This window comes from Colius striatus, chromosome 16, assembly GCF_028858725.1.
Source record: "Colius striatus isolate bColStr4 chromosome 16, bColStr4.1.hap1, whole genome shotgun sequence".
Lineage (NCBI taxonomy): Eukaryota > Metazoa > Chordata > Aves > Coliiformes > Coliidae > Colius > Colius striatus.
This window is the reverse complement of record NC_084774.1, coordinates 3,548,017-3,568,998: the sequence shown is the minus strand read 5'-3', so window position 1 is coordinate 3,568,998 and position 20,982 is coordinate 3,548,017. Positions and strand designations below refer to the sequence as shown.

The 20,982-nt window shown below is 39.9% G+C and overlaps 1 protein-coding gene across 1 annotated transcript in view; it reads left to right on the top strand.

Moving 5' to 3' along the window:
• The window catches only part of PTPRT (protein tyrosine phosphatase receptor type T), a 475,736-nt gene that overhangs the window by 118,791 nt on the left and 335,963 nt on the right, over positions 1-20,982 (top strand). The window contains exon 2 of the mRNA XM_062008833.1: positions 12,865-12,990. Coding sequence (XP_061864817.1) covers positions 12,865-12,990 — 126 coding nt within the window. The remainder of the gene's footprint in view (positions 1-12,864; positions 12,991-20,982) is intronic.

The window sequence follows — 20,982 nt, the reverse complement described above, 5'->3', positions numbered from 1 at the left end:
ATCTTTAGGAAGACACTCTTTTAAAACAACCCACCTTGTTTCCAAGTGTATCTGCACTTTCACCTGGGGGCTCTGGAATTGCATTACACTTTAATGAAGTTTCCTGTGCTGTTCAATACTGTATACAGCTATATACATACAATACCCTTCCATCTACCAGAATCAAGTGCAGAAGTATTTTATAGGGCTTGATAAGAACATGGATAAAGCAGCATCATGCAGAAGGTATTTGTCTAATTTATGAAGATGGTGTCATTCAATTTGTTTTGTGAAGAGGAATCTTTTAAGCAAAGACAATTATCTTAATCACTAAGATATTATTTCCAGAAGTAGATGTCCAGTAAATGAGCTTTTCATGCATCTGAATTGCACTTAAGAGCCCTGAGTACATCAGTGTAGGAACAGTAATAGAAAGTGTATCTACAGTACTCCCAAAATGCTTTGTTTTGCACTTATGTAGAAGATGTTAACACAGTCCTTCTAGGTTACTAAAAGGAAACATTGAAGTATTGTCAGTTCAACTGTTTTGAAGCATGTTTCAAATTTAGATTTTTAGTATTTGTCCTTCACTGGGCCATCACTGGACAAGAGAAACAGCCTCAAGTTGCCCCAGAGGAGGTTGAGATTGGAGCTGAGGCAGAACTGTTTCCCTGAGAGGGGTGTCAGCCCCTGTGCCAGGCTGCCCAGGGAGCTGGGGCAGTGCCCAGCCCTGGAGGGATCCCAAAGCCATGGAGCTGAGGTGCTGAGGGCCAGGGGGTAGTGGTGGGCTGGGCAGGGTGAGGGAAGGGCTGGAACTCCACGAGCTTCAAGGGCTTTTCCATCCAAAATGATTCTGTGATCTCAGCTGCCTGTCTGTTTGGGCTACAACATGAAGGGCAGATGTGCTTGGGGATGAAAAGCTCAGAGAACCTATTTCACGTGTCTCAGTGAACCCAGGATTAAATTATGACTGTAACCATGGTTTGTGTGAGAGAAAATGGTTTCTTATTAGAATCTGGTCATTCCATATCCTGAAAAATGATTGCATTTAGATTCCTTCACCTTGTGCCTTTCAAGTCTTAGAAAGAAACGCTTTAAGCATTTAATGCTTCTTGGCAGAGTTCAGGCTTGATGCTATTTTAAGGGAACAAAAACTGAGGAATTCAGAAAGTCTTTCTTTAAAATTGTTTTCTGCTGGAAATGTATTATTCTGGGTTTCAGCCTCAAACAAGAGGTGATCTGTCTCAGAAGCAGGAAGGCGGCCTTTAACGATGGAATAGGAGTCATTTTCTCTATGTTCCTAAGCAAGTTTGGTATGACAATGATGGTGCATCCTGAAATTGTTTGGAAGCGAAGTGTATTTTGAACATAAAATGTTGGAAATTAGCCCATTTTACAGTTTGGAATTCTTCTAAACTCAAGAACCTCAGCAGACATTGAACTGTTCACAACCTGTTATTAGCAAAGGCAAGCTGCCTTGTAGTGACTAAGTGGGACTACCTCAGCAAAACGTGGCTGATAGTGATTTTTAAGGTTACCTGTGATTTGTCACTGTCTGCAGGTGGCTAAGGATGTGTCACAATAACACACTGAGTAGTGAGATGTGCTGTGATGGCCTCCTTTTAAACAAAACTTGTGTTCTCTTTAGAGGTAACTGCATTTGTGTTAACGTTGCCTTAAATTTTCTTTCCTTTGCCCTGCTGTTCCTCTTTAATACAGAGTTTAGAACGCTGCAGCTCTGCTAAATGCAAGTTCTGGGTCAGATGTTCTAAGTGGAAGAGTCATAGCTGTAATTAGAGAGGCACTTTTGCACATACATACTGTACTAGGAAAGAAATTCGGTTAAACAGGGGAGGAGTTCTATGTATTTTCAAGAGCTCTCATGTACTATTAGGCAGGGATTTATTTATTCCTGGCATGTATTTACTATATGTTTTGCTGTTTGGACAAAGAATTTACACAGAGGAGTCTGCAGGCTAAAAGCAAGCAAATCTTCCCATCACCCCCATGTTTACAATGTGCTGCAGAGGACAGCAGGGCTGCCAGTGCTCTGTGTCTGCCTCACTTTACTGTGACTCTGCAAAGCATCCTGGATACTGTGATGCAAATCATACACCCAGGAACACCAGGGGAGAAAATGCAGATGAAAAAATGCAGAGGTAGAATAAATGTAATAAAAATATGGGATTAAAGATTCAGGCAACAGACTGTTAAAATTTGAACCTCTGACTGTTAGTGCCTCAACTATCAGCCAAGTGACAGAACTTTGCAAGGTCTTTTGCATAATCTAGCGTTTGCTCTCCTGCCTCCAGTCTGACTCCAGGGCACCTGCAAGCAGAGCAGCTGGCAAACCTCTGTCATTTCTGGGGCTGACTCTCTCCTGACACAATGAATGAAGATCATGGTTTAACTGAAAGCAATTTAAAATACATATCTTCAAATATCCTTGACATTGCACTTTATATGTAATTTGAAACAAGAGCTGTCAGCAACAAGTGAAAGGGCATTTTCTAAGAGAACCTCAATCTGAGAAACGTACAGATTTGTAACTATGAGGCTAGCTAGCCCTCAATAAAAGTTATTTATACAGCCACTCCCTGGGAGTAGTTTCCCATAATGACATTATTAAATTTAACAGGATGTACCAGTTGCAGCACACACTGCGAGTTATTGCCATTGTATTAGCCAATTAGCTTTTATTTGTTGATACTCAGTAAAAAATGATATCTATCTTTTTAGATAAATCTCTGATATTTGACCAGAATATAGTTGAGCTAGTGCATATTAATTGTGCTAGCTCAAATGTCAAGGAGCCGTCTTTGAAGACCTACACAATACAGGAGCTTTAATTACATGTGTTATTCAGAAGCAATTTAAACAAAATATCAGTACTGTTCACCAAGAATCAACCCACCGTGTTAATCTTCTATAAGGGAACATGTAAGATATTGGTTATTTCTTTTTGGAACCACTTAGGCCATGTGATGTGTGTCTGTGTACACATGTACCTTTTTGTCTTTCTGCACGCTGTGGGTAGTTTTCTGCAGAAGCAAGATGTATTTACTAGAGCCTGCTAGGTGCAGGTTAGCTTTGCTAATGTGGTGAAGCTTCAGAGAGTGCAGATGCAAACAGCTTTACAAAGGTCTTTGCAGATGGAATGGTGGGAAATTCCAAAGACAACAGGGGACTTTCTGAAGCTCAGCATTGATTTAATTTGCTTCATTTGAGAAGACTGTTGAGCCAATGAAGTGATTATGAAAATGCCAGCGCAATAAGCTTTTGGTTTATTCTCTAAGAATCATATAAGTCTGTTCTAGTTGTGTTGATTGCAACCAGATCATGTTTAACTAGGTGCCATGTTGACTGGCATGGCAATTCACCAGACATTCTACTCTTTTTTAAAAGCTACTGTGTTTATATTTTCTAACCATGAACTTCACAGAAAATAGCCTCAAGGAGATTCTCCTCCAGAACAGGAACCCCAGCAGCACTAAAAGAACAGCAGTACAGGAAAAAGAGTAGAAGACTTGTAGATGTTATTGGAATTCTTACTATTGTAGCTTTTGAGACAGTATTTTATTAATCACCAGTGATAATGAGTCAGACAATGACTGCTTCTTGCTTAAAGTTCAGACACATTAATTTGAAGTTTGTATAAAAGCTTATTGGAAAAGATAGGCTTACTAATGGAATATAAAGTAAGTTAGAAACATCTATTTCCAGACAGTTTTTGGTCCCTTGGTGTATGGTAAAATAAAATAGGTACATAATTTGAACAACTGTGCAGCTTGAATAGCTGTTCCATATGACATGACAAAATGCAGTCAATAGAGTTCTGAGTAAGCAGGACTCCAGTGCAAGAGGTCATGTAGAACTTGGTGAAAATGCACTGTAAATACAATGTTAGATAATCCTGCTAGGGTATAAGAATAATTAGACCCAAGAATTTCCAGATGTTGGAAGAGAAGAACGACAGTACCTTTTTTCAGAACCAATGAATAGCCACAAATGTCTTTTATTGACAAATACAGCTAAGCACATCTCCAACAAACGTGGCTAATGATTGAAGATGAATATTTGAAGTACAGAGTAACATTATTTTAGGGAAAAAACAAAAGATCCTGTAACTTAAGGAACAAGTTGAAGGCTGATCTTATATTTAGACTACAAGAACAAAATCAAGTGCTACAAATCTGCACTTTTAAAAAGGAATTGTAATTTTCATCAAGCTGTGAATAAAGCAGGAGCCTGCTTTGAGGGTGGAAAGCCACTAAACTAATGAATCAAAAAGACTATCAGCTAGAATAATAAGAAAAGATGGGGAATGTCTGTTTAAGAATCTTCTGTGGTTTTGAAAACCTGCGTTAATTTTTAACTTGCATTACATTGAGATACACAAGTCTGAAAGCTTCACATAAATAAAACTTGTGTGTGTTTCAGCAGACCAAAAACAAACTTAACTTGCAAAGTTAGGGTTCCCTGGAAAGATGCAGTGTATTAACTGACTTAGTTCTGTCTCTTAAAACAAAATAAAATCCAGGGAGATTATCTATTACAGTTAAAGCAATAAAACGTTAATATTGAGCTATTGAAATAGTGACAGCTGAGATGTCAGAAGCAAGAAGATATTCTTGGTATTAAATAAAGAACCTACATTCTGGCAAGTGAAGTTAGATGAGTCACCCTAGATCTGGACATATAAATTTAAACAAATGACATTTAGTGTTAGTTTTACTCCTGGGATACTTCAAAGGCATTTCACTGATCCTTGGTGGATTATGAAGTACAGAATTAGTAATGAATGTATGAGCTGGTCTAGGGCTCAAGTTATGAGACGTGTAGGCAAGCTTTAGCAAAGAGAAACCTGTAATCATGAATTTAAGAAAGAAAACTTAGCTTAACCTGTCAAGTTCAGGAAATACACCTTAAATACTTGTTCCATACACATCAGGATCCTAGCTACAGCGCTCGTTTGGCAGCAGAGTGGTTCCATGGGATTAGGAGGATAACGGATGAACTTTGTCAGAGTATTGCACATTTGGGACCAATAATTTCTGCTGGAAGAAAAGCTTCTTATTACTGGGAAGACACTTTGTCTTTAGGTGTTTCACTAGCCAATGCAAGACCTACTCAGTCTGTCCCTTTCATAACATTAAGCATAATTAAACATTGGTGACATTTATCCTGGAGACCATACATGATCCCTTGAGCAGTGTCAGAAAGAGTATGATTTTTAGCAAGGTTTCTATACAGTGAACATGCAGCCATTGATTGTATTCTTGCACGTGTTGTGTGTGTGCGTGCCCGTGGAAACTGAGCTTGTGAGGTGCTTCAAAGTGTGTGTGGAAACAGAGGTGTAATGTTGAACTTGCAAAGAGAGTGATTTATCATGGTATACAAATTTGGAAAAGCCTTTCAAAGAATGTATAGTTACAATATTGACACTCTGAGTTAATAGGTGCTAGTGCTTAACATCACTGTGATACAAAACATTCCAGTCTTGAGACTACTTTGGAACCATTACCATTTTCAGTTGAAAGGAAGACCTTTCCTAAGCTGCATTCAAGGATTAACTTGGTTCAGGAAAAAACCCTCAAGCTTATACATAGATATTTTAATCCTAAATTGAAATAATTTTCATCACTGCAGTTATGAAAAGAAATGGAAGTGACCTGTGGCGGATGAATCATGCCTTGACCGTGAGGACTGATAGCTGCAGCAGAAACCAAATCACACAGGAATGTGTTGGAGGTATTAGAGGAATCAGTGGCATTTTTCTAAAGCTCAGAACATCTGGATACCTCAAGAGAAGCACTTTTGTGAACAACAGAAGCAGAACTTTCTGGTTTGCAATGGATTTGTGTTTGATGGTTGAGCGACTTCTCTGAATTTGTGCTCAGTCTAAGATCAGTTCTTAAGCGATTGACATCAGAAGAAGATGTTATGTATGCTTTACCCTAGAGTTTATACCTTATTGCACACTAAGGAATCTATTCCTCAGTTTCTCCTGATGTAGATGCTCTGTTAACCAATGAGGCACAAAAATTGATTAAAGCTTTCTCTGTAGTCTGAGCATCTCCCTTCCCCTTGTAGAGTCTAGGTTTAAATACTTCATGACCACATGCTGCCCTTTGACTCAATAAAGATAAGTCTTCTCTCTGCAGAAACCTTTTCATTGAAAATCCAGTAATATAGAATAAATAGTTGGGTAAAATGATAAAGTACAGATTGAAATTGTCCAGTTGGTCACGTAATGGCAACAGGATGGTTTTCTGACAAAGGAGATACCCAGTTACCATTGGCCCTTCTGAAGCTTCTAATCCTGTGCTGTGCTGTACAATCTAAGGCTATAAAAATTGCCTTGCTTTTAGGGTGGTGTGATTGAAACTAATGACATGTCAGGTGATAAGAGCTTCCTCCTGTTCCTCTATACTTGTCCTTTTTTTGCCACAATGTCTGTTGAGAGCTGAGGCTGTTGGACAGTGCTCATTAGAAATAGGTCAGGTCTGCAGAATTTTGATCTGCTTTCTTGTTCAGCGTAGCATTTTGGGTTGCTTGTGTGCATGCCTCTGATGTCTTTTGTCTTAATCTTTCTGGAAGAAGTAGAAAGCACAAAAACCAGTTACTACTCTTAGTGGGGGAGGAGGCCCCAATGTATCTTGATTTATCCCATCTTAAGCAAAGCAACTCAGCACAAGCTTTACATACGTGTTTTTAAGCTCCTCTCTCTCCCATCCCCATAAGAATATATAATAAGATTTATGAAGGATATACTATGTGAAATCTATAGTCTGAAAAAGAAGTTTTAAATGGATAACTATACAATAAATCCCATAATAGAAGTCACCCTAGTGAGACAAATGCATCTCTTAGAGCCCTTGTAAACAAGAATTTCTTTGGAAGAGATGAGAATGAATGATTGTAAACAGTGATGTGTTAATTTCTGGAGGTTCGTAGTTCTTAAGTACTACCTCATCATAAGAGCGTCGGTTTCTTCCTCTATTTGCGTCATATTTCGTGACTCTGAGGTCAAAATTGATGAGCTAAATCTCAGCTCTCATAATGTTCCACAGAAAGGTATTGCCAGCTTTTAAAATGTTTTCACTTTTTGTTTGGTTGGTTGGTTCGTTTTGAGGGGTTTTTTTTTAAATAAAGAGAGAAAACAAACTCTTTATGCCCCAGAAGAAAGGCCAGGAGTGGGACAAATGAGACTGATGTTCTTACTGTTTCTAACCCACCTTCCCCTTGGGAATGCTGTAAATGCTGGATCAAATCATGTCTGATGCTGCGCTGTTTTCTGCCTGTATTCAGAAGCACAGGCTAACCAATGAGGCTTCTCACATCAGGCTGTTCTTTATCCCTTTTTAGAAGTAGTGTGGGTTTTTTTTATCTGGTGAGTCCGTGAGAGTTTGACATTGGATGACTTTATAAAACATTCTACTAATTGGATTTGTTAAAATAAATAAATCAAACACTAATTGGAATGTGCCCTGCCATTATTTTTGCTTACTGAATTAGATACAATGGCGTGAAGTTCTTTTTATCATATTTGTGCACTTATTTAAACACCCCCCTGGCGCACGCTTCTGCAAATTCAATTATATATTCAAAGGAGGCATTTGAGTTATGCAAGGCTGGTTTACATTTAATCTGGGGGCAAGTTGCAGTAACTGATGATAGGTCTGCTCAAGATTAATTAGCATCACTCAGATGAGCAGTGGCATTGTTACAAGCCTGCAGTGTAAAACGAGGGATATTTTATCTTTGCTATGTGAGCTGCTATTTGCTTCAATATGACCCTTTTTCAGGAAGGGAAGAGCTTCTTCCTTGTTTGGGTTTCATTTTGTGGAAAGGGGTCAACATCACATGCGTTATCTAACAATATCAATGTCCTCTCCATTTCCTTTTCTTTTTCTCCACTTAGCAACTGTATTTTTTCACTGTTTGATTTTCAGCCAATGAGGGGAATGACAGCTAAAATCTTCATTCTTGTTAACAATTTATGAAGACTTAGAACCACATTTTGGTGAAAGTGTAAATGTTTGCATTTTCCTCGAGCAGCTTCGTGATACTGTGGCTAAACTTGTAATGTTGAAACCTGGTATCTAAATTAATTGAGTGATACGTTTCTATTTCAATTTGAGGATTGTTTTCTATGTTAATAGCCCCATTCTGCTGCCAAGCAGTTATGTTTCAGCAATGGATAATTTTGTAGTAGGCTGGATCTAACTCTTATTCCCCTCCTTTTTCCAGCATGTCTTCCAGCATATTTAGGTGTAGCTTACATTTAGGTATCCACTTGGGTATCCACTTAGGAAATGCTGAATATTAAGCTTATACTGACATCAGTGAAAATAACCCATCTGTTTAGTTTAGCCTATCAGCCCGTTTTGAAGTTACTCTCCCTACTTAAGTGGCCACTTCAAATTTATTAGTAATTTTTTAGTGTAAAATGGAAACTGTTAGTGGAGCCTCATTGAATTTCTAAGGAACTTGCAGCGAAGTGCTGTAGCAAAGCTCTGGATTGCTCAGTCCCATTAGGTGGGCACAAGGACCACCTATGCAAGTGCACTCAGACATCAAATGCTCCTTTTGCCCTGCATCTCCTCCCTAGCTTGCTTAGGAGCTGATTGACCTGAACACATATCTGAAGATAAGAGCACCTTCATCTCCTGGGTCAACAATATTCCTCAGAAAAAGTGTGATGCCATGCTTTTTTCAAACTCTTCCTCCTCCTCAGGTGGTGGAGTCACCATGCCTAGAGATATTGCAAGGAAATATAGATGAGGGGTTGGACTTGTTCATCTTAAAGGTCTTTTACAACTACGATCTCATTTTACCCTCCTGGAGCCTCTAGACTGTGCCTGTTCAGCAGGGCCCACCTGAGGACCCCCCTTCATTGTGTTGAATTGCAGGTTCTCTGGTCAGCCCCGCTGGCCTCTGAGAGGCTGAGGACCTCAGAGATGGAGAGAGACCACTCAGTTGATGTGGAGTTGGTGGTAAAGGAAAGGCTGTAGGACCTGGGGCTGTGTAGCCTAAAGAAGACTAAGGGGTATATCATTAACGTAAGTATTTGAAAGATGTATGTTAAGAGCATGGGGTGGCGTTTTTTCCTGTTGTCACAGGTAACAAGACAAGGGGTAACGGGCACAAGCTGGAACACTTGAACAGGAAGTTCTACTGGAACACAAGATGAAACTCCTTTGGCGCTGAGGTGGAGCCCTGGCCCAGGCTGCCCAGGGAGTGTGGATGACCCTTCTCGGGAGGTTTCAAAATGCTCTTGGACGTGTTCCTGTGCTCCCTGATCTACAGGAACCTGCTTTAGCAAGGGATTGGGCTGGATGAGCTCTGAAGGTCCCATCCCCACCTGCACCATCCTGGCATTCTGTGAAGCTGTGCACCGTGGGGTGTTGTGGAGCCATCCCTCAGCCTCCCTGGCTCCTTTTTCAGGAGAGGAAAACACCTCCTGACTTGACCCAGAGTCTGGATTTGCCCTTAGAAGTGGTTGTTTTTGTTTTCAAGGGCTATGTGTTTACTCCATGCCCGTGTGCTGGCAGTGGGGAGCAGGAGGGTTGGCCTGTGAGGGGAGAGACCAGGGCAGGGTCGTGCCTGGCTGCCACCTCACAGGCCCTCGCGGCCTGTGAACCTCTTCTGGGAACCCTGTTTATTAAGGGTGAAATGCCAGGACAAAACGAGAGGAACTGTGTGAGCAGCCAGCCTGCTGACTCTCAAGTCAGTGTAGGAGGAAGAGCACGTTGGTACTTGAAATCCTGAGGAGAAGATGGGTGGAAGTTCTGTAGCTGCTCGTCTGAATGTGGGGGCCTGTAACGGACGCTGTAGTGCCACATCTGCCACCTTCTGCAGGAGGGACAAGGCCTTAGAGCTGCCTAAGATACACTTGTTTGCCAGATATGACCACAAGCCACTCTGGCTATTATGGTAACCCCGAAATCTGTGACCTTCAGGATGTGATTCTTTCCTTCTGCTCCCTTGAAGTTTCTTTCCTGTTCCATAATACAACATACACTGCAGCTGATGACTTCTTAGCTCACACGTTAAGATGGCTCTGGGTCCCAGATGAGTCTTCTAACTCTGCTCTCTTTGGCATGCTATAGCAAGAAGCAGATGGAGACTTCCTTCATCTTGGGTACCCAAGATTCTTGCAGCCAGTCTGCTTGTCTGAGCTTTTAAAATTGACTCCATTTTTTCCCCCTCTTTGTCCTCATTTCCTGCAAATTCACCTCTCTGAATTCCAATTCTGTTGCTTCTAGTAAATTAATCCTTCTGTCTTATTGCCCTGTCACTCTGCATTTGGAGGTTCCTCCACTAATCTTTTTTTTATTTAAAATGTAGGTATCTTGCTGCTACTTTCTAGACTTTCTGCAGTTTATTCTCTTCTTTCTTATCCGATGTGCTACAAGGTTAGCTGTGACTTTCAGACAAGACACTTGAAAGCTTCCTCAGGTGTTGTTTCTTATCAGTGGAAACTCGCAATTAGTTTCCAGGAGTTCTGACCATATCCCTTTTTCAGCTCCTCTTCTGACTTACGTATCTCAGCTGGTATCAAATAACCTGTTTAGCTGATCAGACCAAGATACTGCCAATCACCTTTCCTGCTAAATGAGGGCTGCTACCCCATATTTTGCTACTATCACTTATTTTGCTTCTGGGACTTTGTAACAGCACCTGTGCAATTTTCTCTGTGTACATGAAGTCTCTCGTACAATTGTCTGGCTCAATCAGAGAATTTGTTTACAATCCCTTCAAAGTAATAGCTCTGAGACAGCACCGTTTTTGTGCACTGTAGTATGCTGAACAGGAGCTGTGTGGAAATGGTGTGTGTCTGAAGTTATGCTATTTGAAGTGAATCTATCAAAATTAGAATGCCTCGCTTGGAGACTGAGAGCAGACTACTTGATATTGTCTCTCATACCCGCCCGCTGTGAAAAAGGTGACTTTCAGTTGCATCACATACTCCCACACATTCCAGAACACCTTTGTTTTCCCTTAGATGTTTTAATGAGCATGTTTAATATTTTAAATTTGAACCTTTTCACCTAAATTAAATCTAAAAAAAAAAAAAGAGGAAACTGTTGTAAGTGTAATCTTGCTCATTTTGACAGCTGGGAAAGCTTCATGAGTACAGTAAATTTAAAGCAAGAGCTATTAAAATATTGTAAAATAATGACACTTCAGAAATGTTTGCAGAGACTCTACTGGAACAGGCAGCAAGCTTTCAAGGGCTGTAAAATCTGCTGTAGTCAAATCTCTTTATAATGAAAATAGACAATATATCAAATTTAACTACTATTTTTTTCAGGCAAGCTTGATCTTTAAACTTTTCTTTAGCAACAGCCTATTTTGGGGTGTCAGATACTCTACCCAACAAATCCTTACAGTGTATACTTAAATAGAAGCAATGTAAGTCTGGTAAAACAACATAAAATAGTAGTTGTGTTTGGAGTGCATCTGAAGTCCTTTAACAGCAAAAGGATTTAATAAATATTAATGACTTGGTGTATCATAGAATCATAGAATGTTTGGGACTGGAAGGGATCTTTTATTTGTGTTTGTCATTTATGTGAAATGCCATAGGAACTGGGACAATTTGAGTTTTCTTAGGAGCTGGAGATTAGAAAGTATTGGTGAAAACTGAAGGAGGCCTCAATGTCCTTAGTGTTGGATAATCCTTATTGCAAATGAACCACAGATCATTCATGTTACCAGCTATTTATTGTGTGTGTAGGCACTGCAGCCTGGGGGAAGGAGTAAAGAGTCAGGAATATAACTCTGATTAGTGTCAAGAGCAATTGGCAGTTTGGCTGGCAGAGCATGTTAGTATTGCCTTGAGCATCGCTCAGTCCTTGCAGCTCTGAAGTGTTAGATGTGTCCAGTTGACTTTGGAGGACTAGAGTCTGCAGAGAAAAATTATCCTCACTTCCCTAAGAGGGAAAACCAAAGCAGTACAGAGACACTGTTGGCATGATTGGGGTCTCAACTCGAGGACCCAGGCTGCATGATCTAATGGATGCAGTACTGAAATATTTTTAGCAAGCTAAATTGAGTGGACATGAAGAGAAATGTGCCTGAGGTAACATAAGGGACAGCAGTGTAGGAATATCCTATGGGGGAACAAACCAGCTTGAATTTGTCTGCATGACACAAGTTTTGAAGATCTACATCTACATACAAAATTCATTCCCCCATTCATGGATTTCTCTTGATTCACAAGTGTTCAGGCAGCTGCCAGGTTATTTATGACAGTTAGCTACTTTCATGTATTTCAGGAAAGATCACTTAGTCAACATTCTGGAAGGTGTGAATGCTAGTTGCCGTTTGCTTCTTGTTGTTATTGTCAAGAAACTAAAAGGTTGTGATCAAATGTATTGGCTGGAAACACTTTGAGGAATGGTGTTATGCAGAAGGGATGTTTGAAAGGAAGGTTGCACTTTCCGTAGGTGTAACCCACCCTTGTGTAATTCAAGACTTAAAAGCGAAAAGAAGTGAAGACTTACTGTAGCAAAAATGATCCTTTGCTGGTTTGCTGTTTGTTTTCCTTCTTATCTATTTTTTTTTTACTGTCTGACTTGGAGGTCTCTGTAATTAAGAATCAAACTGGGAGACACAAATATTTGTGCATGTGCTTATCGTGTGCAATTGCCCTTGAAAGTGTATGGATGATAAGTTGAAGTAAAGGGAACTGGTGTAAGAAATGGTAGCATGGAAAGTACAAGAATATTTTCTGTTTGCCTTTTCTACTGTCTGAAATCTAATAGGAAGGAAAATGATTTCTTTATTTTCACCTTGGGTACAAAATATTATTAGTAAATGACCTCTTGTAAAGAGGGAAAAATAATACAGGGATGTGTTCATTTTTCTTTTCAGGTGGCTGTTCATTTGATGAGCACTACAGTAATTGTGGTTATAGTGTGGCCTTGGGAACCAATGGATTTACCTGGGAGCAGATCAATACCTGGGAAAAGCCAACAATGGATCCTGCTGTCCCAACTGGTAAGAAAGAAAGCTCAGCAGTACCGGGGGAGGTATTGTGTGAGAGATTGAGCTGTTGTGGGTGTGTACTGCATCTGGGTACTCACAACAAGGGAGTAAGTTTTTGTTCAGTGATGAAAGAATGACTTTTGTGCTCAAAATAATCTGACTACAGAATTCATAGACATGAGATGTCTTTTTGTAACGTTTGCCATTTTATATCCTTGCTGGATTGTTTCACGTTCCTTATTCCTATTTTATTCTTGCATTTAAAGTGTTTCAGTTATTACATTCTAAAGTCTGGTCAGCTTTTTGTGTGTTTCGGGATCAGAGATGCGGGAGATGCACATTGGAGTGGCCAGAAAAAGTAAAACTTCATAATGTTTGGGGATATCAGACAATCTAGTTACTATTTAGCTCTTAACTGATTAGAATTTAAATTCTAATTCTGAGAAAGACAAGAAGATTTCTAAAGAGTTAACTGTAGTAGTTAGTGCTTGATTAGGCTGGGATTTCACACAGTGACATTTTCATGTGCAAAAAAACATTTCCAAGAGAGAGGGTTACCAGAATATCTAACTTGCTAACATATATTGAGAACTTCCAATAATAGCATAGTCTGCCACGTGATACTTGACATGTTCTCTGAAGAGCTCACAATAATGGTCATTTCCAATAGCCTTGCTTCTCATCAGAAGTTAGCATTGTGTTGGGTATAGTTGTAAGTAGGAATAAGTTCTGTAGCTTAATAAAGGTGCTGTGGAATGCTTTGTTCACTTTGAGGAATATCTTAAGAAAACACACTAACGCTTTCTAATAAGTCATAGTTTGCCTGTGTTCTTTGCCACCTAAAATTGCAGCATGAGCTTTCTTAACTGTTGCCAAACAGACCTGCCCAGCCAGTGGAGACTTTGATTTCAGCCCTAAAAAAGAATCAATTTTTGGTATTTGGTGTGTTGCACTCTGAGAAGCACGAGCTACATGATAGAACTAGAATATAATGTTGTTCAGAAGGTATTCTTATGCTTGTAATTATTGGCTAAGAGACTTCTAATTGCTGACTGCCTGTTAAGGAAACCATGTAGAGCTGATAGAACAATAGCTCCCTGCCGTAACCACTGACAGACAGCCCAGTCTTCATCCCTGTACACTTGTCAGTAGAAAATAAGCACACAAGGTACCAGCCTAGCTGCAGCACCTCTATCACCAGAGGCTGGTTAAGTTGTGGGGTTTTCATTATTTTATTATTGGAAAGGTTAAGAGCATGATCTTTCGAAGTGTGTAACACCTAGTACCACTTGATTTGTCTCTGGCATCTGCAAAGAAGTTAATTGTGAAAGCTGCAGTTTTCTGGACTTGTCTGTGAGGATGTATTTCATCCTTCTGGATGCCATTGCTTTTTTGATGATGGCAGTCTTATCTCTATAGTTCCTCAGCTTGTACCCTATTGTGTTCTGTTCCCTGTCCCTGGTAAAGACCGAAGTAGAGAAACGTGACAGATGAATCACTGATCCCAGAGCCATCTGAAGTAACAGGATTATAGACAGTTTTGATGTAATTTAGAAAGCAAGGAGTAAATGAGTGAACTTAGATGGCTTGGACTAGATGAGTTCAATACACTGTCAACTATAAATATTGAGTTAAATCCATCTTCCTGGCCTCAATTTGGAGGTTTCTTATCACCTGAAGTATGCTGGAACCATGGATAAATTGATAGACAAGCAACAGTCTGAAATGGCATGGTAAAAAAACCCAACCAAAACCATGAAACCAACCCCAAAACACTACAGTGCCATTTTTAATAGGGCTTTTAGAATTATTTCCAAGACTAAATAAAGAAATGTGTGTTTTCCCTCTTAGTACCTCATTGTGCAGGTATCTAGTAGCAGCTCTAAATGTATGAAGGTAGTAGAGCAGCTGCAAATTTAATAAAGATTAGACATCAAATAAGAAACATGGAAGGCATGTAGGACATGTAGAAAGATGCAAAGGTAAAGTCGCCATCAACTTGGCATCTGATAAATATCTAAATAGATTTTAAGGAGAATAAGGGGAAATTACTCAATTCCTCATGTTACTAATTGATGTCTTAAGACTATTCACACAGGACAAAAGGCAAAATCAGTAGGCAGAAAAGCAGATCGACCACAGCAAATGTATACAGAAGGCTCTACTAACAAAAACATGTTTTCAAGAGCTGTCCAAATCATGCTAACCTTGAAGTAAATGATAGTGGTCAATTAGACTCCCCGAAGCTGGCAGAGACGTTCAGAGCTATTATTGAGAGACTGTATTGCTGGATAGAGTTGTAACTCATGTTGTTTGTACTGGTTACTTACTGAAAATCTGTTTTGTGAGAATAAAAGATGTTTACTTAAAATTCATCTAGTGGCAAAGCCAGGCGAATAAACTGACGAACAGCACGTTCCACTCCTACAAGCAGGGACATCTTTAAAAGCAGAGTACTAGAACATTTGGTGATTGACTTTCCATTCCATTTAATTTCCCCACAGCAGCTGAAAGCAGCAGGGTGTGAATCCACCGAGCTGCAGGGTGTAAGAGGTGGTAAAAGAGAGATGTTCGTGGAATAAGCATCTTCTGGTGACCAGCTGTAGCCAGGAAAGCTGCTCAGCATGAAGAGCAGCAACAGGAGTGGCAGAATGCACAGAGTTCTGAGTATGCAAGCAGTAATGTAGATTTTCTTGATCCAGATGGTATTTTAGATACCACCTTATCTCTGTAGATGGAAACAGATTGAAATAGCACGTTGTGGAAATGGTAAAATCAAAAAGCAAGCAGGCATTAGATTGGTTCAGTGATACTAAGTAAGTCTGCAGTGCAGCTTGCTGTGAGAGCTGCTGGCAAAAAGTGTGGCCTGCCCCCACCCTGGTCAGCCAGCCTGCATTAACATTGCCCTCAGAGCCGTTTTCTTCTGTAAAAGGTATCAGCTTTCATAAGTACCAGCAGGTCCCTTTGAATTCAACCAAGCCATAGAATTCTGCTCTCTTGAATACTAATGATAGTATCTAGCACTTTTTACAGTACTTTTCATCATTAGATCCCAGAGTGCTCTTCAAAGGAGGTCAGTACCATGAATGAGAGCTCAAGTCTATACTGCTGTGTAATTCTGCTTTCATACTGCTGCAAAGGTCTCTGCCCAGAGATGACTTTCTATTCTAACTAAAATGTTTTTAAAAAGGGCAATTAAACTGCTTCATTAACAATGTAGAAGTTTGTAGGCAATTTGTTTTACTCCATTGCTGGCAAATAGCTGTTTTCCATGAAGTCTATGATTAATTCCTTAGGGCTGGAAACAGTGTTAATTGGGGGATTAAGAACCAGATGTTTGTTGTTCTGAAAAAATGTTTAAAAAATGTGAAAGAAGTGAATTGTAGGTATCCAGTCCCCAGACTTTGCTGGGACTCTCGTTCCACCTCCTTGCATAATAGCAGGAGTGATTGTACAAAACATTCTTTAACAGATGGGTGTTTACTTAAGCCTGAATACCCTCAGTGTGATGAGTATTCTGCAGCCGCTGGGCTGTTTGTTCCACTCTCTGAGTTACAAAGGTTTTCAATCCTTCATTTTCCTCTTTATGACTTCATCTCATTATTTCTTGTTCCATCTTTGATTAGGGAGAATAATCATTTGTTGCTGTCTTTTGTAACCTCTTTTATTTAGTTGCATGCAGTTTTGGGGTTTTTTTGCAGGACTGAATGTGACCCAGCCCTTTTAACCTTTTGTGATTCAGTATCTTAATTTCTTCCCTATACCTTGTGCCTTCAGCCATTGCTTTCTTATCTTTTTCAGGTATTTGCCTAAAGTTGTGTTACCAAGGAGGGATTTAATACTCTGCACCACAGTGCTGGAGGGGCAGAAGACTTTAAGTTGGTTCTAGAAGTTTAAAGTACAGAGAGTAGATTTCTCCTGCTCTTTATTTCTGTCATCCAGTTTTCATTCCCCTTTTGCTGTAAATATTCAGTCCTGCTGGTATTAGATCATGAGGGATGGTCATGTCTCTTTAGCTTGTGTTAGATCACAGAAGGTGATTCCTTGGTGGTAAGGTAGGGCCTGAGCTTTTCTGTGTTTTCAAGGCAGATACCTGATTAGTACAATGAATTGTGTTGTCTTTAAACCAGACAGGCAAAAGTACTGGCCTATTTTTTCATGTTACAACAGTGTAGTATGCCAAGGACCCTGGACCTGCATGCTCTTGCAGCACTTGCAAGACTGATACTAATAATGGAAGTATTTAACATTTCCATGTTCGAAGTATTTTACCATCATCTGCTAATTAATTCCAGTGGAGACTTAACCAGGGCTGACTAGGCTGAAATAATTACTGTAATTGTATTAAATATGATTCTACTCTGAATACAAAGCCATCATGCCATGTGCCTTTATACAGCAGCATTCCTTGGTGTTAAATCTACTGTTCATCTCAAATTTGCTGTCGTGAAGTTTCCCCGTTCCAGCAGATAAGCAATCAGCCCACAGAGGCTGAAGATTTGGCCCCATCTGCCTGACTGCTCATTTCCCATCAGGCCTTCATGTAGGTAAATTGGCACTAAATGTAATCCAGTAAGAAACAACAGTGATGTGGAGCATGCATGTACTTTGTATGCATGTGTATGTGTAAATACAACACTTGCATGTTACTTAGCAAGTGCAGTTTGCTTTACTTTATTCCAGAGTCCACAAATTTATTGTGAAGCTAAATGGAACCTGTAAGTGACCAAAGGGGTTTTTATGATGGAAGTCAATGCACTTGTATCTTTCTAAGAGCTGAACTTGCTTCCCATGTCCAACTCATGGCCTGGAAGATTCAAAATAGTTGTGAAAAATGCCTCTGATATGTAGTTACATGGGGGTTGTGTGGGTGTTTCTGTGAAGCTTATCAAGTAGCAGGCAACTATTGTTGCAGCAGTGGCTCAGAAGGGCCCATATAGTGTCTTTGTGCTTCCCGAGCTAAAGGGTTTGAACTGGTTTTTGTGCTTTGGCAGATGATGGCAGGTTAGGACCAAGTTGCTAACTACACCATTAGTGTTCATAACAGTTGCAGCACTGACAGGTCTGGTTCCTCCTGAAATGCAGTCATCAGTTGCTCTATGATCTTCCCTTGGGAACGTGAAGGAGCCACATGTGCTGAACCCTCTTAATGGTGAATGTTTTGAGACAATAGTTGACAAGGTGAAGGCTCAGATGTGTTCTGGGTGCTTTCTTCCATGAATCTGCATTACATGGCTGATGAAGTGAACACAACTCGAGTGCTGTTTGGGTACTGTGTGCTGCTCCTCACTTTCCTCAAATGCATTGCAGCGCTTCACGGAGAAGTTGTAGCAGAATTTCTTTTCTCTTGGAGCATTGAGAAGGTCTGGGAACTCTTCCCACATCTTAGTGAGTGTGTTCTTTTGTTCCAGTAGCTGAAGGGCTCGGTGAGCTTCTCACTGAAAGAACAGAAGGGTTATCATCATTAGTGTTGCTTTGTGAACCGCTCATTTAGCGGGCGCACATCGTAGACATGATGTATAGATGAATACCAGATGGTTGAATTCTACTTGGACTCCACTGAACTGAGTGAAGTTTTATGTTAGGCCAAATGCTTTCCTATGTCACCTTCCTGGTTTTTTTTATTGAGTGGCACCATGGAGCTAAAGCATGAACAAGTAAATATGAAACAGCCTTCCTTGAGGAAGGTGATAATGGTCTATCTATGCCCACAGTGATGGGGGCAGAATCCTTTCATTTTGTCCAGGAGGCTACTGGTGTGGGGTTAGTGTTAACCTCTACAAAGATGAAGGGACCTCTGCACAGGTCAGACATTTGCTTTGTTTTTTTTATCTTGAGACTAGAATGAATGCCAACAGGAGTGAGACTCAACCTTTGTAAATTTGAAAGGCAATGCAATAAAATTAACATTTTCCCATGTGTGAGTGTATTAATTCTTGCTTACAAGAAAATACACAAACTTGTTAAAGGAATAAATTAAAACTCAACTGTGTATATGATGAATCATGATCCAATTTTGTCTGAGAGGGAGGGAAAAAAAAATTGGCTCAGCTGTTGGTGTATCATTTTGCTCCAAAAAATATTTTTGCAGGGAAAATTACTAAAAATGAGTCAAATCTGTTTCTCCCCACTCTTTTGCTTCTGTACCAGTAAATAGCTTAGTCTGGGGCTGGGTAGTGAAGTCTAAGTAGCTTCTCAGCTTTTAAGGTCTAAGCAGAAAGGCATCTCTGGAAGCTTTTCCCAGTGTGTTTTTATTTTGCTGTTTACTGTACAGCTTCATGTCTGTGTTTTGGGGTTCGTTTTTATCATTGCAGCTCTAAATAGCTCTTCCCTATTTCCATAATGTCATCCCTATTTTACACTAACCTGAGTTTTTGGAATTGATTCCTTTATTGCCTGGATTTATTTTAGTGTATGTGAATGTTTAGACAATTGGGAAAGTGTACTGTTTTTGGCTGGTTTATGAATATAGCTTTGTGAGGAATGTAACCTTGTAAGCAACTGCAGGGAACTTTTCCTGAGCTGTGGTCTTGAGCTGCTCTCAAAACATTGCTATAGCTGATCCTGTGATAACTGCATGGAGCCCAGCATTAGGACTCAGCTCTCCCTCAGAGGAATGTATTGTGTCCTGTACTTTTGGTTTACTATTTCCTATTCGATCTGGGTTGTCAATAACTAAATTGTCCCTGCATTAGTATACAATTTGCTGCTTCAGGCAGGGAAAGCCAGCAATGAAGGCCACAAACAATTGCTTCTGTTGCATACAGCTGATTTCAGGAAAGTAAAATCTTAAACAGGTAGTCTTAAGAGCAATTCTTACCAAATACTTGCCTCCTGTGCTGCGATTCCTGTGTTCTAACACCAAGTAGAACCTTTCTTTTGCAATGGAATGTACTAATTTCAGATGGAATAGAAACGGGAGGGACCATTTGACCTAAGTGTATGTGAAACTGCAGACCTGTAAATTAAGAATGTCAGGCTTCAAAGCCTAAGTGGTTAGCTAGCTGTTCCAGGATGTAAGATGCAAGAAGAGTTGATTTAATTAAGAACATTTACCCCTCTAGAGGCCTTCTGCTGAAGGGAAATTACATTTTAGGTTTTAATACTTTGTCATTCATACTGTAACTGTGAGAATTTCTCCTTATGGGCCACAGAAGGAGGTCGACAGAGAATATGCCACTTCGATGTAGATGGTCCTTTGGTACCAAAACCAAGCTTAGCAAGGCTATGTAGCCTTCTCTGAACATGGATGGTATAAAGAAATGTTATAAAAGGAATCTGAAAGAATGACTTCTAGGAAGACCTTTTAATGACCCTGAAGGGATCGATGTCTGTAGGGAATATGTGTAGTTACTGTACCTTGATGTGTTAAATGGTACATTTGAACTGTTGTCAGTCTGTTTCTGATGCTTTTCTGTGAAAGCTGTCAGCAACAGAGCTGTTTGTGAATGTCAGGACCTTGCCATTATCACTATTAGTGAGACCATGACAGTTTTAAAGCACTACCTTACCATCAATCAGCATCACACGTGGAGGAAGGACTAGAAAGCCATTGTACATATTTTTCCTCCATGGTCTCAGTACTGAAGCATATGATTTTTGCTTGGCACCTGTTGACTCTAGCAGGATGCCTTTCAGCATCTTAGCACACAGTCTGTGTTTTTCATAATCTGTTATTTTGAGCTGTATTAGGACTCACTGTCCAGATGCCAAGTGGTTAGAAATGGTTTTTATGTGAGCCAAGTTAGGGAATTGTATAGCCACACCAATGGGAAAACATTTCTCAGGTAAAAAGATTTGGGAGTTGAGGGATAGAAGGAAGAAAAATTTCTTACAAGTAGATGAAATCTATTTTAAATTGTGTTGAAATCAAAGTGTTTACTTTGAAATAAAGTTAGAATACAGACCAAGCTTTGACTAAAGTCTTTTACTTTATACCTACTTCTGTTGAAGTTCTTTCTATAGTAAGGATTAGGTTGATAATGTGATACCCCCTTTGCTGAT